The sequence below is a fragment of the Pieris rapae genome, chromosome 21 (genome assembly GCF_905147795.1).
Source record: "Pieris rapae chromosome 21, ilPieRapa1.1, whole genome shotgun sequence".
Lineage (NCBI taxonomy): Eukaryota > Metazoa > Arthropoda > Insecta > Lepidoptera > Pieridae > Pieris > Pieris rapae.
The window spans coordinates 2,410,175-2,433,090 of NC_059529.1; the positions used below are offsets into that span (position 1 = coordinate 2,410,175).

The 22,916-nt window shown below is 32.0% G+C and overlaps 1 protein-coding gene across 1 annotated transcript in view; it reads left to right on the forward strand.

Moving 5' to 3' along the window:
- The first annotated feature begins 1,872 nt into the window (after positions 1-1,872).
- Positions 1,873-22,916, forward strand: part of LOC110995472 (chromosome transmission fidelity protein 18 homolog) — a 33,361-nt gene continuing 12,317 nt past the window's right edge. The window contains exons 1-14 of the mRNA XM_022262650.2: positions 1,873-2,213; positions 2,432-2,831; positions 3,097-3,250; positions 3,587-3,760; positions 4,324-4,543; positions 5,454-5,582; positions 6,719-6,881; positions 7,902-8,091; positions 8,823-8,971; positions 9,694-9,925; positions 10,433-10,588; positions 11,689-11,833; positions 12,050-12,141; positions 13,768-13,893. Coding sequence (XP_022118342.2) covers positions 2,126-2,213; positions 2,432-2,831; positions 3,097-3,250; positions 3,587-3,760; positions 4,324-4,543; positions 5,454-5,582; positions 6,719-6,881; positions 7,902-8,091; positions 8,823-8,971; positions 9,694-9,925; positions 10,433-10,588; positions 11,689-11,833; positions 12,050-12,141; positions 13,768-13,893 — 2,418 coding nt within the window. The 5' untranslated portion in view covers positions 1,873-2,125. The remainder of the gene's footprint in view (positions 2,214-2,431; positions 2,832-3,096; positions 3,251-3,586; positions 3,761-4,323; positions 4,544-5,453; positions 5,583-6,718; positions 6,882-7,901; positions 8,092-8,822; positions 8,972-9,693; positions 9,926-10,432; positions 10,589-11,688; positions 11,834-12,049; positions 12,142-13,767; positions 13,894-22,916) is intronic.

Consider the following 22,916-nt stretch of genomic DNA (forward strand, 5'->3'; position numbering starts at 1 on the left):
TACCTTATTCGGAACTTTTATCTTTCGAATAATTTTTGTATAGCTATTTGGTACTTTATCGATACATTGTGAAACAGGCCCTAATTGTATTAAAAAGATGCTGTTTTTTCCAAATACAGAGTGTTACTTGAGTTTTACATACTATACATTTGTCTTTTACGATGGCTATTCGACTTTGTTCGTGCTAGGCTCTAAGCTATGCTGATCTGTTAGTGCAATAAACAAAAAAAATAAGCAATGTTGAGATCTACAGTGTGAATACGATTGTAATTAAAATGGTACAATGAAAACTTCTTTTCTCATACTCACATTTGTTATTACCATTCTGTAAATATACCAAATTATTAAAAAAGTTTCGTATATACAATTATTTGTTTTATTAACTAATTGGTTACGTTATATACGTGTATTTATTTATGTATACTAGTAAATTTAGAAAATAATATTTTTGTAATAGATAGCTAGTCAACAGCCAAAAGGCTTTTTTTCTTTGTTTTCTGTAAAACTCGCTAGTGCTAGTTATATAATACTAGCGGATCCGACAGACGTTGTCCTGTCTACACGTCTTTAATTTCAAAATTTCAATTTTTAATAAGCCATTTTGATGAAAATTATTATTCAAATGTTATGACAATATCTAACGATCCAGCACATGGTCACACACGATATAACACAATGATAACAAAACTTTTTTTAAATTTCGGGACAGACTAAAATTAAACATCGAATATTATTTAAAATTTGACACTGCGATGGTAGCGCCGTCTGTCGGATCCAATGTAAAACATTCCAAAATCAACAACAACTAATAAATTGAAAATTAATTAAAAAAACATTGTCCAGCGGACAAAATTGTGAATTTAAACCATTCCCAGATCCCCTTGAACACACACAAAAAATTTCGTCTAAATCGGTCCAGTCGTTTAGGAGGAGTTCAGTCACATACACACGCACACAAGAAATATATATATTAAGATTAAATATTCGACAGTTTTTTTTAAGACCAGTATTAGTCATCTAACGATGCAATCGGTCAAATTTGTGGCCGGGAAGTTAAATTTCTGTCGAGTGAATGTACTCGGTAAATATCCTTATGAAATTATAGGCGATTTGGAGCCCGCTGGCTGGTGGGACTGTCTGGAGCTCTAGATCGCACTTGGCTCTTGTAAAACTGTTACAGGATATTAAACTTGTCGTCTCTTACTCATTGCCTATTACCCTAGGTCTTAAATTAGCAATATTCTCCATATTCCTTTTGCCGAAACAAACCTAGAAGTCCAAGCACCTCTCTTTCGAATTCTTCGTTATTTTAACGGACTGAACAGTGCTAATCCGGAGCTGGATATATTCGGTAGTGGGCTGATCGGTTTCAGAGAAAGCATAGTGGGTGTCTTTCTCGAACATAATTCGCTGTTTTGCTGATGATTTAATTTTAATTTTAATTTTATTTTATTTAATTATGTGCTTATTTTTTGGTATATATGTTTTAATTGTATTTTTTAATTTTTTTTGTAACACCTATGTTTACTTCAGTTGTCATATACGAGTAGATTTGATTTGGAAGATTTTGATAAACTTAATAAATAAATAAAACTAGGACAGCTAGTCAGTAAATGAACCACCACCACTCACATAGCACTCGGACACTGCATAGAGAGCCTTTAAGCTTTATCAATGGACAGATATGGTTTTTAGTCGCAGCGCCAAACGCGTAAACCACATAATGTAATTACTATTGTGGTTGATCGTTTTAACCTAAGATATTATCTGTGGTATTGCGGCAGTCTCAAAACATCTTATTCTATGGTCTTAATTTTTAGTTTATACTTTATACTTTTTAGTTTATGCTTTATCGTGGCGCGCCAAGGCGTGAAACTGTTTATTTTTATTACTCTTTTTGTATTATGTAGATTTTTATAGAATGTAATATTTACTTAATAACTTAAATTTTGTAGTATATCGAATATTATTGTTAGTTAAAAAATTACGAAAACTTTATTGCGTGTTCTGTTCCAGTTATATGAGTTTTCAATAAATAGTTTATCCAGTTCGTCTTATTATTTTAAATACAAATTTAAGCAGAAGTCATCAGTAATCTGTTGTAAAGATATCGTAAAATATCACAATGAGTGAATATCCTGATCCTGATGAAGAATATGAACTTATGTACTCAGATGAATTGGAGATGATGAGAGAAGTCGACGATCGTGGTGGTAAATAAAACTTACTTACATTTGTAAACCCCAAGAAAATTTATAATCAGAACCAAGTTTTATATTGTACTCATATACGCTAAAATACAATATAGTTTTGGTTTCAACACTTGGTATTAAAATTCGGAATTAGTTCAGTTAACTTCTGACTATTTTTATCCATATGAAATCATACATCTTTAGTATTATAACTTGCTTTATATACCCTATATTTGCAGATCCAAATCCAATTAGAAAAAAGATGAATCTAGCTAAAAGATCTCTTGATTTTTCTAGTACCCCAATAAAGTCTGTTACATTAAACCAAGATATAAACATACCTAGTACAGACGAAGTACTTATTAACAATGATGACAATACTATTTCACAAGATGATAGACTTTCACATAAGAGGACTGCAGAAGAGTTATTCGGTGATATTGGAGATATTGATTTTGAAAGTCTACAATTGCCAAACAAAAAACAAAAAACTGAAGAAGAAAGTGATTTTGACTTGATTAGTAAGATAATAGAGGGACGACGATTGAGGCAAATGTTAACTGAACCAAGTAATAGAATACAAGCAGATACCAAATCATTCTACAATGTAAAAGAGAATTTGTCTTTAGATATACCTAGGTTAGTTTAAATTTAAAATGCATGTTTTCAAAAAGTGTTTTATTTCCAAGTTTTAAAACTATACTAATATGATTAGTATAAATAGTAATTTTACTTAGCTTAAAAAGTTGTAGTCTATTTTGTAATGCTTTTTGTTAAACTTAGAAACCAATATAAATATTTATTTTAGACAACAACTGCTTCAAATTAGTTACAATATTAGATTAGATTTTTTTTTGTTTATTTTTTATATTATTTATAATCTATATGTTATATTTTATTTCAGCTGGCCTTTTATGGCTTTAACTAACTCAGATGGCAATCGTGTTTATGTAAAGCTAGAATCTGAAGATTCCTGGAATACATCACTGGATAATTGTACCAATGAATTATCCCTACATGCTTCTCTTGCTAATGTGTGGGAAGAGGCCAGGAAAATTGTTAGTAAGCATTTTTAAAGAATCTTGTAGTAGTATTGTTGTATTATAAGTAAACTGACTAATGTTTACAAAATCCTTTACTTTCTATCCTTTACTACTTTACTATTAAGTACTACTCTATCTTTGAAAAGTATTTTTAAAAATGTTTTGTATTATCAATTTCAACAACTTTTCTGTAGCAGGATTGGCTATTCATAGCAAAATATTTCCAAGGCTTTTTATTATTATATTATGAAATATAAAAGGCTTTATTAACATAATAAAGTTTGCATGTGTGTTGAGTCTATATTGTTACATTGTTAAATGATTATAAAAATAGAATGATTTGAATTTCAGTTAGAAAATAAAACTCAAGTGACAAATCAATTGGATGAAGATGTTATCGAGACACCCATAAATGAAAATATTGACCTTTGGGTAGACAAGTACAGGCCGAGTTCATACATAGACCTTCTCTCAGAAGAACCTGTAAATAGAGCTTTATTGCATTGGCTGCATTTGTGGGATAAGGTAAGAGCTAAATACATCATTAGATACTGTATAGAAAAATTAATTTAAAAAAATTATTGTCGTAAATTTAAAAGGAAAATAAAATTATTAAGTAATTCTAAAATACAAGCCTTAGTATCTTCTATTATTTGCACTGTATTGTGATGGAATATAAAGCTGAATTGAATTGCTGTCCATTATATTTTAAAGATTATTAAAAAAATAAATAGAAATAATCAAATTAAGGTAAATATGTAATTGGGTATAGTATTTAGACAATGTGTTCAGTGGTTTTATAGAGCTCATTTGCCAGTGGAAATAAATTATAATTTTGTTGTAATTACTATTTAACTTTAATATTGTGTTAACACTAACAAAACAAGTTGTGACTAATGTACACATAAAGCAGCATGAGCAATAATATTAAAGGCTTTTTTCTTTTGAGAGCAGTGTTGGCCTAGTGGCTTCAGCGTGCGACTCTCTTACAATCACAATTTCTTTTTCCATTTCTGTTCAGTCAATACAATTACTATATTTTTTTTGTTTTTTTTTTATATCATGTTTACTATTATTATAAATTACAGATAGTGTTCAAGAAGGATGTGATAGTCAAAGAACCACAACAACAGAATAAATTTGTAAAGCGAACTGGACAATTTCAACTTACAAATAAGTGGAAAGGGAAGAAAGAGACTGAAGTAGTGATGGATGAAGATGGAAGACCACATCACAAAGTGGCTTTACTTTGCGGACCTCCCGGAGTTGGTAAAACCACTTTAGCCCACTTACTGGCTAAACTTGCAGGTAATATTTAATTTGTTTTGACATATTCTTAGGATTATGTTTTATTATAATTGTAGTATATTATTTAAAATTTTCTATAGACATTTAATATTTATTGTATATAAATATTTTTCAAATTAATTTTAAACATATCTTTGATTCAGGTAATACATTATTTAATGCATATTGAAAGAATAGCTTTGTTTAATTGAATACAAATTGTATATATTTGGAGGTGCTTATGTATTTTGTGTATATTGTAGACTGCTAATACATGCAGGATACATAAGATACTTTGTATTATTTAGAATTATACACATTTACCATTTGAAGATACATAAAATTTGTATACAAATGATATTTTGTTTTCTTAAAATGATTATTATTTTATTTTTCCATTTTGTATATTTTTGGAGGGATGGCATGCAATATGGCAACCATAATTTGTGAGCGCACAATAACATCTAAGTTATTAATTTAAAAAAAATCACAACAAAAAATCTACAGGGTTTCATATAAAAAATATTCAAAATTACAAGCGAGAGTAGTATTGTCTTCTATTTACATAACTTTTACACATTTAAAGAAAAACACTTTTTTATTAGTTATTTTAGCATTATTTGTTAGTTATTTACTAGCAATTTCTGCAAAAACCCTACATCTTTTAGTCGATACCAACTCCGGGGAAATAAATACAGATAACACAACATTTTCTGCAGCTGTAATACTTTTTGACATTTAACACCTTTGTCTTCAGTCACCGTGACCACGCACGCTGTAAAGCACGCGAAACGTCGGTTTAAATTTAAAATTATGTACAAATAATTATAAGTTTAAATACAATAATACATAACTATAATCCGTAAAAAAGCGAGAGTAATTAAGAATAGGGAAATCTGTGTAAAGAAGTTTTGTCACAATATTCTGTCAGGTTACAGGCCAGTGGAACTGAATGCATCGGACGAGCGAAGTACAGAATCCTTTCAGACAGCGCTTCAAAGCGCCACTCTTATGAGATCTGTCCTCGATGCTGATAAACGACCAAATTGTCTTATTTTAGGTAAAGAGTTATTTAGTTTTAATATTTTATTATTTTTTTAATATTTCCTAGATAATAGATAAATAATAATCTAGAAAATATAAAAAAAAAAAAATCGAAAAAATAGAGAAAAACAATCTATGTAGTCGTCGGAGGTATTAAATACAAATGGTATTGGTAACTCGGATGATAAAACACTACTACCTATTTCTTTTAACTACTTTTTGTATGACCTATACAGCAAATCCCAAAATAATTAATTTAATGTTGTACATTATTTCCTTTAAATTCGTCTCCGTTACTTTTATGCAATGTTAAATCTATTGTATCCATACATTGAACAGTCAGTCAGAACATATAACACCTTCTCATCCATATCGCTACAAGGACTGGCAGCACATCCTGAATAGTATCCTTGTTACTTTAGTTAAACTTATTTTAGGATTTCATTAGGCTTATAATATTAATAGAACTTTTAATGTTATAACCCTAATTAAATTAAAATAAATAAAACATTAGGCCTCTTCTCTCTAGTGCCAATATTGCGATACTGCATGTTAAAGCACTTTCTGATATGAAACTCTTTTTGATGAGGTAACACATGTCTTCGATCAAGATCAAAGCCTGGTTATGCATCTCCTCATTCACCTAAAGATCGGAATTTCTTGAACTGGCAGGAATTTAAAATGATGGGTAGTTTTGTCAACAGATGGCACCACAATCTGTTTGCATTCGTAAAATCTATTTATTTATTTATTGTTACTCGATAACAGATCCGATATTTTATTACTTATTCTCCTATTCGGAGTTTTAAAGAATCCACCAAAAAACAGATAACATTGGTCTAGCCGATCTTGAGTTATACGTGATGGCGACACGATTTTGTTTTTTTATATTTAGATTGTTATAAGTATTTTTTGTATTAATAAATAACACAAATAAAAAAGTTTTATAAAAACAGACTAGTTAGGTGCTTACCTAACTATTCTGTTTTTGTAAAAAAAGCCCTTCTCGTAATGAAAGGCAAACAAATTAAAAAAATAGTGAAACACACACAAAACATAATCATATGTACAATGTTAAAAAAAAATTTATTTACGTGGTATATATGATGATGATGATGATTATGTATATTATGTTATATTAAATATTTTCAGATGAAATAGATGGCGCTCCAACGCAAACAGTGGAGCTTTTGGTAAAATGGTGTACGGCAAGTTTGAAGGAGGAAGGCAAGAAGAAAGGCAAAAGTCATCCCTTAAGGCGTCCAGTAATCGCTATTTGTAACGATTTATATGCGACTTCGTTGCGACCACTTAGGTAAATAGGGACATTTATTTATTATCTCTATGCTATTTTTTTTACTAAAACGTACAAGGGTTACCTGTAAAAAGGAAACGGTTCATAGAAATAGGTTAAATAATGTCATTATTATAAGTAATTAAGTTTGTTTATGGAAAAGCTGGGAAACAGGTATTTTTTGCTTAAAAGGGTTTCCAAACCTTACATTTTGAAAAATGTAAGGTTTAATGTACTTAAAATGAATAAAGACTTTTTATTATTATTAACTAATCTAACTGAAACTATCGCGATTCTTGTCTTGTTTTTTATTGTCCTTTTCGTCCTCTTTAATCTTTTAATTGCTTTATCTTTATCTATTCTTTATGACTAAGTGTTTATCTTAGGTAGTTACAGATGTCCTTTTATTTAGTCGTATTAAAATATTTGTATATGTTGCATATATGTATATGTAGTAGGCACTCAAAAGTCAAATTGTGTGTGAATATCTTTTTGATGTGAAACATCTATAGCCGCACGTAAAACCGATTTCTGGCGTGGCGACGCATGCCGTGGCGACGCGTCGCCACGCTATATGATATACAGTCTAAATGCAGTAGTAAATTTCACATTAAAATGTATTTAATGAAAATAATGTTTATTCAACAAATAGTCATCGTTATCTGGAAAAAAAATCGTAATATTTTATTTTATCATTATGACATATTTAGTTCCTATCACAATCTGTTCTTTTCTGCATATTACTTTTACAAAATAATTTCGATGTTTCATATCTGCCAGTCGTCCCGTGACAGCTCACATTTTTTTTTCAATTGTCCTTTTCATCCTCTTTAATCGTTTAATTGCTTTATCTTTTTCTATTCTTTATGCCTAAGTGTTTGTCTTAGGTACTTACACATGTCCTTTTATTTAGTCGTATCAAAATATTTGTATATGTTGTAACTATATGTAGTAGGCACTCAAAAGTCAAATTGTGTGTGAATATTTTTTTTCAATAAATCGAAATAAATTTGCTATACAGATTATAAATGAACTCCACAGACCAATAGCACTGATCGTAACAGTGAATGCGGTGAGCCAGGCTCGTCTGTCAGCTCGTCTGGGGGTAGTGGCCAAGCGTGAGCACATAACGATCAATCCGCGGCTGTTAACCGCGTTGGCTGCGCGTGCGCAGGGCGACGTACGCAGTGCGTTGCACGTACTTAGTTTTTGTAGGGCGAGCGGGAAACCTGTAAGTATTTCCTCTTATAATGTGTGAGACGAGTGACAAATCATCATCAATCATAAATCAAAATTTATTTATTCAGTCCAGATGCGACTTAAGGCATGCTTATGAATGTCAAAAACGTTTACAAAATTCGCGAAAGAGCAAAACTACGCCATCCGTTCGCAAGACTACCAGGTCTTGTTCTGAGAAGAACGGGCAAGAAACTCAGCAAGTTTTATCCTCCCTTTACATACAATAATTCAAAAGAAAATGTCATAAACCACAACGTCATTTAAGTTACATAAGTAAAAATAAAATACAATCTGTTTTGTGATTTACCACATTCACCATTACATTACATTCTTTGTTTCGATTGCTTCATTTATTTATTCATAAGAAGATTCACAGCACAATACAAAAATAGATGAATATATACATGGGCCAATTTTAATCTTCACAAATAGTAATCATCAACTCGATAATGTCAGTTTTGACATTCAAGTAATTGCTATTGCTTAACTAAGCCAAGCTTGGTTTTTTTGTTTCTATACTATTACATTATGTGTATAACTTTACGGTTCTTAAATGTTAAGATTAATTTTAGTTTTTGAATCATATATTTCAAAAGGCCGGCAACACACTTGCAAGCTTTCTAGCAATGTATCTATTGGCACTCACTCGGCACTTGCCTCCTGTTACATTAAAAATACCTAATGTAAATACTATTTAAATTCTATTGATTTTATATTTTTCAGTTAAATATAGACGATCTAGAAAACACATCGTTTGGTATGAAAGACTGCAATAAGACAATGATGCAAGCGCTCCAGGCAATATTCGCAATTAACGACAAAGACCCGAATGCAGCTCTTAAGATAATACAGGCAGCTGGTGAATATGATAGGTATTCATTTTATTATCATCACCTTAAAAAATCATATATGTATTTTTAAATTTACTGTATCTCTATGGTAATTTAAATCCGGCTCGAAGGACCAATAAATAACGTTACCTAATACGCGAGAGGGATAAATAATATTTTAAATATAAGTTATATTCACGCGACGTCATAATAATATAACAATATAAAATAAATAAATCAGTAGCGCTACAACCTCTTTAGGTCTTGACCTCAGATTTCTGAATCTGTTAAATGATCATTTTTAAATCTAATAGGCAAGTAGGTGATCGGCCTCCAGTGCCTGCCACAATATGTCGTCGACTTTTTGGGTCTAAGACTTGTCGGTTTCCTCACGATGTTTTCCTTCACTCTCTCTCTCTCTCACTTTAGCTCGCTAGTTTGGCTCTCTCTCACTTGGGCCGATCTTTCTCAATTTTCTAAAATATTGGAATCCTCCACTCCTTTGTTATCCCGAGACCTATAAATCTGGCCTTAAATATCTCTATTTCGACAAATGTTACTTTTTCCTCAATATCTATTTTGTATAATTACGTAGAAGTATAGCAACGTAATCTATCATTTAAGGAAAGGCGGTAAAAAATGTGTTCCTGTTTAATGTAAACTCAGTTATTTCAAAATTTTATTATCACTAACGTCAAAAATGTTAAAGCATTATTAAAAAGAAATCTATAACGCATATATTAATAAACTTCAATTTATTTTAGATTAGCCGAGGGTATATTCGAAAATTATTTATCGGCGAGGGTAGATGCACGATTACACATCGCCTGTGAGACGACGTCTTGGCTGCGTATATACGACTTAGTATACGCGTGGATTTTGAGAAATCAGAATTATTCGTTGTACGGATTGTTGCCCTACTGTTTATCGAGATGTCATACTGTGCTCGCGTCACGGCAACCTTTTAGGGTCAAGTTTCCTATGCAGGCGCAAGATGTAAGTATGTCAAAACTGCCGGTTTTAAACCGGTCAGTTTGAGTTTTTTATATAGCGGGAGAGTTAAATGACGTTATGAGATGCGGCCGCCCATGGACACTCACATTATGAAAAGACTCGCGAGTGCGTTGCCGGCCTTACACAATTGAAGAGATACAAGCCGGTAGAATTAGGTACGCAATATGTTACAAACTCTTTTATCTAAATGTATGCAATTTAGGTGAACATAAATGTTACTAGAAAATTTAAAAATACCATGAAAATCTATATAAGTTAAATTAAAATACCAGACATTTTTGTTAGGAACAAAAAATACCAGCCGAACACCAGATTAGGTTCGATAAAGGCATTTAACAATGTTTTCTTTAAAACCGATCAGCCAAACCGGATATATCCAGCTCCGGATAAAAAAAAAATAAAAAAAAAGTACTGTTTAATTCGAAAGAGGTGCCTAAGGTGTGGGTTTTTGCAGAAAACGTATTAAGGTATATAATCTCATCTTTCCAGATGTTCCGGAAAAAGGCTGAACTAGAAAGTATAGTGAGCTCAGTATGGCAGGGAAGTGTTCCATCTGTACTCATCGGGAGAAAAACCCTCTTACTGGACGTCATACCTCTTTTGCCTTATTTGCTATCGCCACAATTGCGATCAGCGAATATACAGGTATTTACCTTTATGTAACACCTCATCATCTCATCTTCGGTGATGATCATCTCATCACCACCGAAGTCTTCAATGGACAAGATATTTTCTTTTGAGGACTAGCGTACTGAAACCCCACGAACTCGCTTCCAATTAAAAAAAAACTTCTTTCTTCTCGTTTGAAGCTTCTTTGTAAATTAATATATTTTTACTACTAAGGTAAAAAAGCCTTAATAGATGTATGTATCAGTATATGATCACTGTTCAAATGTACATTGTTTACGTACAATATACGTGCTAATCTTATATAAAATTCTCGTGTCGCGGTGTTTGTAGTTAAACTCCGAAACGGCTTGACCGATTCTCATGAAATTTTGTATGCTTATTGGATATGTCTGAGAATCGGACAACATCTATTTTTCATCCCCCTAAATGTTAAGGGTAGTCCATGTGGAATATTTTTTTTTAAGTTTTAGATAAATTTTTATTTCTTTATCAACATTAAAAAATACATACAACCCTAAATTTTCAACCCTCTACGATCAACCCCTATTTTTTATTATAAATGATATACATGGCAAAACATTTGCCAGGTCAGCTAGTGATAATATAAATAAATAGAAATCTGCGTTTACTGCACAAGACGGTATGCGACAGAATTGCCATCTAAAGTTCTAATATGTTTCTACTAAATACATCAACCAATAGCGTATATTTTTTCTCGATCTCCCTTTCTCACTCTCTCTTAGCCGCTGTCTCCCTTTTCTTCGACAAAAACGCAGCACATTTTCGTGACGTTGCATCCGTAAAAAAATTACCCTCATGCACAGCGTACTCTTCCCTCATAGGCCGGTAACGTACCCACTAAAATGTGCGTCCATGTTGCATGTGCATTTCCTCGCTGTTGACACTTATTCGTACAACTTAAACCTTTAATTAGAGTGCACACGCAAAGTTTTAAATATTATATATAACTGTATATTTGTGTGAGTTATATAAATAAATTTTGATTATTATATTATATATTGTTATGTATATTATATTATATATATTATATTATTTTATAATTATATTATATTATTATATTATATATTTTGATTATATATTATATTATTTTTTAGCTTTGTAGTGAAAGCGAAAAGAAATCGGTAGCGATATGCGCGGGCGCAATGTGCGACTACGGGCTGCAGTACGTACAGCAACGTACACCTGAGGGATTGTACGCGTTCGTACTAGAACCCAACGTACATCGTGTCGCATTTATGGGTATATTTATGTTTTTGGAATATTTTTTTGGCTTTGTTGAAATTTGAAAACCGAGATCCTTGATATATTTTATTTTTTGTTAATTAAATTTTATAGTTAAAAGAAAACTAAATTTGATACATAATCTAAGTATTTCTGAATTAAAACTTAACTATAATAAATGCCAGTTTTGTACGATTTTTTGAACAAAAAATTAAATAAATAATTTTTCATCAGAAAATACGGATCGCGTAAAGACGAATCCCACAGTGCGTCAAGCGATTGCGCAAGAGCAACAACTGGAAATTATACGAAGGAATGATCAAATGGTATGTATAATTATTGTAGAAATTTAAGGATGTCTCAAAAGGCCGGCAACGCATTCGCGAACTCTCTGGCGTCGAGAGTGTCCATGGGCGGTGGTATCACTTTACATCAAAAAAAAGAAAGTATACCTTTATTTAGCTGAACTTCAAAACTTTCCCAGCTATTACCAAAGAACATGGTTCCAGCAGGACGAAGCAACGTCGAAGCACTCTTTATATTACCTAAGTTACAGTTAAATTAAATACCCGGAGCAAATTATTTTTAATTTCCTAGCTTCCTTATCTTCTAGATAATCCGATATTTTATAAGCTTTCCTAGAGAGCGTCTGTTTTATAACTTAACTAGTGACCCGCCCTAGCTTCGCACGGGTGCAATGCTGATGAAAAGCAGGTTTTTATTATGTATTGTTATTTCCGGCGCTGGAAAGCTCCGATAATTTACGCGTTCGATCACTGCTAAATAAGCTGTAATGGGGTGTATAGATCTATATTAAATGAACAATGTATTCAAGGTATTTAATTGGTTAAGGATTAATGCTGTATTGGTTTTTTCGCTTTCGTTAGCTTCGAAAATTAGCCTTTATTTGTCGTAAAAAGTTAATGACAAAAAAAAGTTATTGTGGTTTATCCATAAGAGATAGACATATACCATCACGGACTTTTCTGTAGACCTTTTCAATGTGTACAATACTTAGTACATTATTTTGATAAAACTCGTAGGGTTCAGCCTGCATATGCAATGTAAGCGGAAAAAATGTAATTATTTACGACATCACATTAGAAACCTCGAAAATACCAGTAGTTCTCCGCTATTTAATGGATGTTATTACACATATAAACCTTCCTCTTGAATCACTTGAGGTCACATAAATTGGCCTCCACGCAGTCCTGATTTTACCACTATGCATTTTTTAGTATGGGGTTATCTTAAATCTAAAGTCTACGGTAATAAGCCGACTTCTTTGGCGCAATTGGAAGAAAATATCTCTAACTTAATGGTAGCCTTCACAGTTCATAAGTTATTTTATTATTCGATGGCTGGTTTATTTTTATAAAATAAATTCCCAACATTTGTATTTTAATAATTAATAAACACTTCTTTGATACACGACTTACTCTTTTTTATAGATCCATATTTAGTTGATCGATGGAACTTTCTTTTAAGACGCCTTGGTCCACCGTAATAATAATTTAAAGGTTTAGGGGTCTAAATATAGTATGTATACTCCTATATTGAATTGAATATTGTCAAATTAAAGTTGCAATTAAAAATTGGTCTGACAGCTTTTTACATTTAAGTTTGACGTACACACAATCAGAAGATTCAGGCCCGTATGAGCCAAGGCCAGTTACAACCACAACACACATATTACACACTTAAAATGTACCTTAAAAGAAGTGAAAGTGAAACTTCTTTGTAAATTAATTATCACTTACATAAAAGCCCCAATACATGATCATGTATCTCTAAATCTTATCAAAAGATAGGCTATCCAGAGATGTGACAATTCTTTATATGTCCCTTGATCCCTCGATGGGGCATGGGGCAGACACATTTTATCCTCTTTAAAAGATGTCACTGGGGCAGATTGGGGCACATCCAATTTTAATGTTCATTGTTTTACACAGATGACAAGAAATTGTAAGAAGACTAAAGGATCGAAGAGTAGAAAAGAGAAACCTAAACCTGAAATAAAACTTCCAAATCATTTGCAAAGGCTACAACCGAAGGCTATAGAAAAATCAACACCTCAGGTAATTATAATAAAAAAAATATTAAAGAAAACACTTTTTACCGGATTGAAGCTATGTATTATAAACTTATTACTTCAGAAATAAATATAGATACATACATACATTTTTCTACAGCTGTGATACTTTGTGATATTCAACTCGAGCCCACGAATTCAGCCATCAGGCTCACAATGTTCCAATAATTTAACCTTTTAAAGTAAAAAGTATTTTACTTTAATAGTTTTAGTATTTCCGAACCAATTCGACTTAGGATTCCAGAAAAGAGCGTACTCATTTTTGAAAGGCCGGCTAAGCACTTGCGAGCCTTCTGGTAATGTCCATGGGCGACGATTTCACATTAGGGATGTTTTTCTTTATGGGATCGACAACCCTCTGAAGTATTTCCGAATCCATTCAACTTAGGGTACTTTAAGACGTACCTGGCCGGCAACTCGCTCATGAGCTTTCATTGAGAATGTGCCCCCAGTTCTATAATCAAAGCTCAACCAGCATAGTTTTCGGTTATTTTATTAGATATATCATTCGTTCTTTAATGCATCTTCCATACGAGTATTAATTAACAAGTGCAAACCCACTCCGCTAATAAAACACTCGCGAAACAAGAGACCTCATTCCGACTATATCAAATGCTACTAATATATTCCATCATGGCGACGACTCTTCTTTTCATCGCGTAATGGCTCCCATTCACCTGCAACTGCTATTCATTGGTTAATTTGTTTTTTATTTGAGTTTCTATGTTTCAAAATGTGCTTAGACTCGCATTTGTTTGACAACGTGAATTTAGGTTATATTTGTGCTGTCTTATTAATAAAAATAAATCAGTGGCGCTACAACCTCTTTAGGTATTGGCCTCAGATTTCTGAATCTGTTACATGATCATTTTTAAATCTAATAGGCAAGTAGGTGATCGGCCCCCAGTGCCTGACGACGTCGACTTTTTGGGTCTAAGACATGTCGGTTTTCATTGTCGGTTCACGGTTCGATAAAATTTTTTGTGAAATGTTTTTTTAGTTAAGATAATTTTTTGTTTTCAATAGTCTGTTGTCAAAGAAATCATTTAATACGTTTATTTTTTTATACTTATTAAAGTAAATTCTATGTTTTCATAATTTAATTTACTTTATATAAAATAATGAGTTATATATTACAAAGTTAATGGTATTTTACGCCGTAAAACTACGTACACATTCTACGTAAATACATAGTTAATTGTCCAAAATACGTTCTTATTGTCATACAATTAATTTCTTTAGTCATGAAAATCCTACTACACTAAGTTAGACAAAGTCAAATCTAAAAAATTAACTCAAAATCTCGGTTGAGATTCTTTGTCCAAAAGAATATCCGTCAAATTTCAATTTTTAATATCCATTAAAAGATAAAATTGTCAATGTTCGGTGTTGCCCCTCGCAAATACAATAACTAATCACAATAAAAGGGTTGCGGCCGACTCTATTAAAAACTTGGTAAAGAATTCCCTTTCCTGCTGTAAAGGTCAGCTTACAATGAAATAAAAATACGTAATGAATATTTTGGACAAAAGAAAATCATACAGATTTTAATTTTTTATTTTTGTCCCTATCGTTGTTTACGTATGACTTAATTGATTTTTTTTGTTACATTAGTTTTGTCTAAGTATCTTTGTCTTATGTAGTTTTGCACTTTTACCTCTTCCAATTTTTCTTGCTTGGAAGTGGGTGCTGGGTGCTTGGAAGAGATCGCTCGAAAGCGATAAGGCCGCCAGTTGCCCTCCATTTTATTCAACTCTTTTAATTATACTGTATTTCTGTATTAAGGCAACAAAGGGTTGGTAAATAAATGAATATCATTTACAATGTCTATATTAAAAATTAAGTTTAATACAGTCAAAATCTGTCCGTAACAGCCGATGACCATATAAGAAACCTAATACATCATCTCCCATTTTCTCAAAATGATCAGACCAAGGTGAAGCTAAAGCCCAAAGACTTCGTAGCACTTGGTCTTACGTTTTCAATAAAAATAAATCTTCATTTATTAGAAACAAACAGTCACTATAATAGAAACAGTAAAGAGTCAAATAAAATATAAAGGTAAAATATTGCAGGTCTCCTAAAACAGTTCCACAGAAAAAAACAAACATGACAGCAGAACGGTAAAAACGTAGACTATACAATATTTAGGAGTACACACATAAGGCGACAACAATTCTAATTATAACAACGAAGTCAAAGATAATAGAATATTAAATAAGAATGTGGTCGATTATTCCTGTTCCGATTTCGAATTGTTTTAAAAAGAGAACTTAGTGAGCCACAACCCCAAATACTCTCGTAAGTTTTTCGCTCCAGTTAATGGCGGACGGCTTGTGGACGTCAATTTCTTTTCAAAATCCCTTTCGCAAAGAATAATGTCTTTCTGAAGAAGTTATTTAAAAATGAAATTAGGGGGATCATGTCGTTTTTAATGTCTTTGGGGTTCACAGATGTTTTATAATTAAACAAATATTTACTTGGTGTGAGGGAAATCTTAGAATTACATTTTCATTCTACGGTAGAGCATTTTTAACATGCGTTGAACCTTATACCTAAAGTGTATTGGGTTTACCAATTTAATAATATATTTATAAATAACTATGTGTTAAACACACTAGGGAGCATAGGAAAATAAACGCGCGGTCAACTATCACCTAATCCTTCATTATTTGGATGATTATTTAGGCAGTATACGTATGAAGACAAGTTCCAGTGGTGCCTGAATGAAATCACTCGAAAGCGATAAAGCCTCCTTGTTATTTAATTATTAATATATTTCTGTTTATTTATTTAAACAACGAAGTGTAAATAAATAAGATAAATAGTTTTACTCTCTAAATTTAGCTTAAAATATATTAATACCGTCCTTTGTCCAATGGTTGTTTTGCATTAATCTTTTAACTGAGTCACGCCGATATCGCGATGTTTTCTTTTTCTATATCGTTCGCTAAGAAAAGAATTGATTAAAGAAAATGTTCCATAACTACGATCCGCGCCTCAGTATACAGTTGTTTTTAACGAATACTACATTTATAATACTAACGATATAATACAATTCATAAAACAACCATAATATCGATAAAAATTAAAATAAAATGTACCTATATAAGTGGTTGACTGGAATCGATCGCTCGAAACCGATAAGGCCGCCATTTGCCCTCCTTTTCATTTATTTATCTACACTAATATTATAAAGAGGAAAACTTTGTTTGTTTGTAATGAATAGGCTCATAAACTACTGGACTGATTTTAAAAATTCTTTCACCATTTGAAAGCTACATTATCCACTAGTAATATAGGCTATATTTAATTTTGAACAAAAATAGGGTACCGTAAGATGTTAGGGTTTTTCGGACACAAGGTGTAAAAAATCAACCAAAAAATAAAAAAAGGGGGTAGCATAGCAAAATGTTCCATGTTGGCATGTACTAAAAAGGTAGGCTAGGCATTAAGGAGAAACGAAGTTCGCGGAAGCAGCTAGTGTCAAATATATTACGTTTCTGCAACGAAGTGTTAATAGCAACAACAAATAGATAAAATCTGAAAAAAAAAGTTATTATTGTAACGACTGGAATGGCTGAACACGCTATGCTAATGACAACTAAATCTACTTCGTACTTACCTATATATACCAACGGTTATTCGTTTTACGCTAACTAATCGTTGAGCGTAAAGGAGAATGGCTGGTAAATTTATTATATGGGCGGGACCGGGTAATGGCCTGGCTGAGTGCAGTAATACTCGCTAATAGACTGACCCTTTTCGCCATTTTCCCTTTTTTCCTTTGAAGGAAATAGAGGTTTCACTTTAATGCTTTTGTTTAAGTATTATTCGATAGGCTTATGAATACAATATTCGCTGTTAGGGTTTTTTGTTTTGACAGTTTGCTAAACATGAAAATTTTAAAAGTAAGTAGTTTTTTGACGGCAACATATTAATGCAAATAATAAAAGGCTCTTATTATTTCAATTTATATTTTAAATAATTGTTTAAAACGTCCATTATCCTTACAGACTATGCCAATATGATAATGACGAGAAAAAATGAAATAAAATATGTAATAGTGGTTATCTAGAAAAGAAACCTCCAAAGCTATAAGTTTGCGAGTTACCCTCCTTTTCATTTTTATTTATTTTTTGTATACATAATCTTAAATAGAAAGAAGTTTGTGTGGAAACACAAATTGGACACAGTTAAAAATCAAGTAAATAACAAATAAAATTAAATACATAATATACATAATATCGCTATTTTGGACTCACTCGGTGAACATATAAATAGGTCGATATTGTCAGAAACATACTGGTTCTGGTCCTTGGTAATATACATTTATAATATACTTAATAATTATGCATATTAAGAGATGACAGTCACGGTCTTGTATTGAAACTTTACATTTTTGTATTGAAAATTCAGTTAGCCTTATACGTTTGTTTCTTTTCAATTTGTACATTTATTAGAAACACTGATAATTATTAAACTTATATTTTATTTATTCTCGTAAACCTTAGAACCATATTAAATTATTTCGACCATATGTATATTCATAACTTTGGTTGTATTTCTCTTTAATTTCTTCTTAATATCTTTCTCTCTAATTGTAATGTAGTCTAAACGCGACACACTCAAACGCACACGTTTTTAAATCTAACGATATTCGAAATTTAAATTCAGACTTCCGGTTACTAAAATGGCCAACTTCCGAATAGAATAAAATGTATTGAATCAGACGCCATTAGAGTAGAGTAGGTCGTTTGTCCGGTTAACAACTTGCCTTAATCACCGCGCGCCTCATTACCGCCCTCTATTTGTCGCTTTAAAACCTTTTGTGTTTTGGACGTCGTTTGGGGGATTTGTTTTCCAATGTTTACTTAAGATAATGAAAATTATGATTTAAAGATATTAGCTAAAATTCCTTCTAAATTGTAGATTGAGGCTATTTAAGATTTCAATAATTCCATTACTATAAAATATCAGAGCAGCAAATAGCAGTGTTGGCCTAGTGGCTTCAGCGTGCGACTCTCATACCTGAGGTCGTCGGTTCAATCCCGGGCTGTACACCAATGGACTTTTTTCTATGTGCGCATTTAACAATTGCTCGAACGCTGAAGGAAAACATCGTGAAGAAACCGACATGTCTTAGACCCAAAAAGTCGACGACGTGTGTCAGGCACTGGAGGCTGATCACCTACTTGCCTATTAGATTTAAAAAAAATATCATGAAACATATTCAGAAATCTGAGGCCAGGACCTAATGAGATTATAGCGCAACTGATTTATTTTTTTATTTATAAAATATCAGAGACAAATATGAACTATAGAGCTTAAAGCTCCCGCTCATAATAGACGTAATAACACTCAGACGGAAGGAGTTGCCCCCTAATGCGCCCCGTAAACGAATATGCTCGGAAATTGCCCGAGCAGATGTGATTGCCAAGGCCCGGATACTGGGAATCATCAATCTGGTGCCGCCCGATATAAATCAAGCTCACAATGCCAGAGGAAGTTCTTAAGAAGAAAAACTATAGGTCATATCCTTCCGGGGTGGCGGCCAATCGGAAGCGGGTGTAAGTCGCCTGCTACGCCCCCTCGTGGGTGATTCGTTTAACGCTAGGGTTAACATGACCTGGGAAGTTGATTTTGTTGTTTTTTTTTTGTTTTGGTATACGTGTAACGGCCGTATATTAGTAAATTAGTTTAGGTTAAGGCTAGATCGTGAAGACATGTATATAAAAAAACGTAAAAAATAAACGGTTGTTTTTCAGTGAATTATTGACGCTTTTTTCGAATATGACATACGTATATGACATATAAGTAACATTGTGAATTTATAAACAGTTACAGTTAATATAATGATATCGCATACTTTATTAACTACGATAATTTAAAGAAATATAGACAATGTTCTCAGTAACGCCTGGTTTGCACTATAAAATAGTTGTGCTACGAAATTATTTACTTAAAATACGAGTCATAGTAGTCACACATTGTTTTTTTTATTAAGATATTTTGCCATTCAGTATACGTAGTCATTCCTAAAACACGGTAGCTTGGTTCCGCGTTATAGGAAACGCGTAACCCCTGTCCACATATAACGCGTTAACTACTTATGATTTACGTTTAACTCGTTAAAGGAAATCGAATATTAAGCAAAAACTATGGAATGAACAAAATAAGAGCGAGCAACTCATTATAAATGTCACAGTAAAGAAATGTAACATGTGAAATCCTCGCGTTATATCGCGTAATATGAAAATGCGTTATAAGAGTACCGTGTTATTAGGGTTTGTTTGATATACTTAAACTGTAGTTTGATTATAATAAGGTTTTACTTCGTAATTATAAAACAACGTGTGTCATGGAGACGTGACTCAAGAAAAAAGGAAAAGGCAAAAGAACAGCGCCAAACAGGAAAGATTCAGCACAAATCAATTAAGGAATGATTAATATTTTAATTCGGGGTGACTCAAGTTTATACTTAAATGAATAAGTATACTATATACTATATACTATATACCTTTTATACATACATTTAATATTCTTTACGTAAATATTTCTTAAAACGTGTACAACTTACTCTTGTAAGTAGTGATATTTTTCCACGTCGGCTCACTAACGCTGATCCATCCGTCATGAGAGGATTACACTGGAGCCCCGACGTATAGTTTATACAATACATTATTAATTTTATCATTGATTTTTATATCTTGAATCTATTTAATGTTTGTAAATAGATGTATAGCGTTCATGATAAAACAAAACATATAATCAATGTTTTTTTTAATTTCATTGTAGATAGTTAAAGTTTATAATAAACATAATATTATTTTTATGTACAAACAATTTGATGTAACAATGTAGTTTTGTCAATTATTAGTGATAATATTGCATCATGCTTTTGATAAATTGTCAATAAAAGAATTACTATGCAGATTTAATCCCTTTTCTTACTGAAAAAGAAAAGACTCTTCAAGACAAAATCTTTTTATTTTACTTAAAATAGTAGGGGGCATAGTAAAGAACAGACTAGAGATTCATCCGATGCGTAGTGAGCTGCCTCCCATAGACACTCACAATGCCAGAGGCCTCCCAAGGCTAATTAAGCCAGCCTAGCTACTTCCAGAAGCACAGCAGTCTCCTGGGCACTTCACAGGCTTCACGGAGCGACCTCACTGCTGTGAAGATTTATGTACGTTGTTTAACCACAGCCTCGCATTCCAGAACATTGGGTGACTGATTCTTCTGCGCTGAAACAGCCGCATATGGGGCGGTCTGTCGCGATTAGAGCGAAAATATGTTTATTAATGAGACAATGACCTGTAATTAATCACTATCATAGTTTCTAGATTACGTCTGTTGAGGGATTTTTTTTACAATTCAATTTTATTACAGGTCCTCAAACTCAAGTTTGTGTATAAAAATTGCAGAAACATGAGATTATTGTACGTATGCAAGTGAAATTCTAAAAATAACTTATTCAAAGCAATCAGTAACAAGTACGAAATGTTACATAACACGATATAATTGGCAAAGTGCAGTACAGTACTTTACAGTAACCGTATACACGATACACAAATTGTCTTTTCCTAACGGATTCATTTGCGGTGTTGAAATTTGAATTCGCTCCCGGGTGGTGCAGCAAATTGTGAATTAGAGTATGGGGCATTAGATACGCGATTTGAAAGTATAGGTTATATTATGTATTGCTTGTGAGAATTGGTAAGAATAATATTCAAATGAAATGAAATTGCAAAGTAAGGTAGTTATATATAAATTATAAAAATTCGCAAAATTAGCCATATATAAATAGGCATACAAATGTCATTAATTTTTTAAATGTCATGTTGAAACTTTATTGCAAATAATTGTCTTGAGCGTGGATAAAAACTATTTACCTCTGGAAAATTTACACGTTTTCTGCTGGTAAATTATGGTATTATTCAGGGATTTCAGAAGTCTTGCTTGATTTGGTAATTATTTAATTCATCTTATTCGGTACGCTCTTGACAGAGTGGTCGTGATGCGCTTCACGACGTTCCGCCATCTTTTTATTTAAACGTATTTTTATTTAAACATCGTTTAATTATTTAATTAAACGGTATTAAATGTTAACAAACAAAAATTCTTTAAATTATAAATATTTTGGTAGATATTACGTCTAAGGTGTAAAAAAATTCGCATAACTCATTTGAAGCATCTATTAGTGTTAGTTACAAATAAGCTATTTCTATTAATATCATTCTGTACAATACTGTCAGGAAAAATGTCATTATCTTTTGTCAATGTCAACTTTAGTCATAACAATGGGTAGGATTTTTAAATATTCTTTAAGCACAGGTCACCGAGTGTTTTTTTTTGTATAAAACAAACAATAACGGGCAGGATGCTCATCTGATGTCAATTAATACTGCCCATGAACACTCTCAATGCCAGACAGCAAATGCGTTGTCGACTTATTAAGAATTCGTGCGCTATTTATAACAACATCTTGATCTTATATATTATTATATATAAAAACAGACCAAAACAAACTAAAATACTTGTACGAAAATTAAATTATAACCCGCTGGTCTCCTGGCTCTATTTAGAAGCCGCGGGCGCGTGCGGCTTGTTAGCTAGTTTTTGCCCACATCTGTAGATCATAGCATTTCTATATTTACCTTCCTTATTTAATTTAGGTTTTATTTAAAAGAAACCAATACTAATTAATTTTAATTTCGCTATATTAATTACATGTTAAAAACATGCGATTCTACGGTATACTATCGCAAAGATTTTATTAATAATTTATATATTTTAATATGCAAGGCAATGTGTATTTTTTTAAACTTTATAGTTCTAACGATGAAACATAAAACAGCCTCTTCGTTTCCAATGACTTAGTAGATTTAATAAAAAATGCGCTTCATTCGGGTGAAAGTGTATATTTTTTTATATATATCTTATATATTTGTATAGCGCATTAACAAATATTCAGGGAAATAAATTGAACTAACAATTCCTATT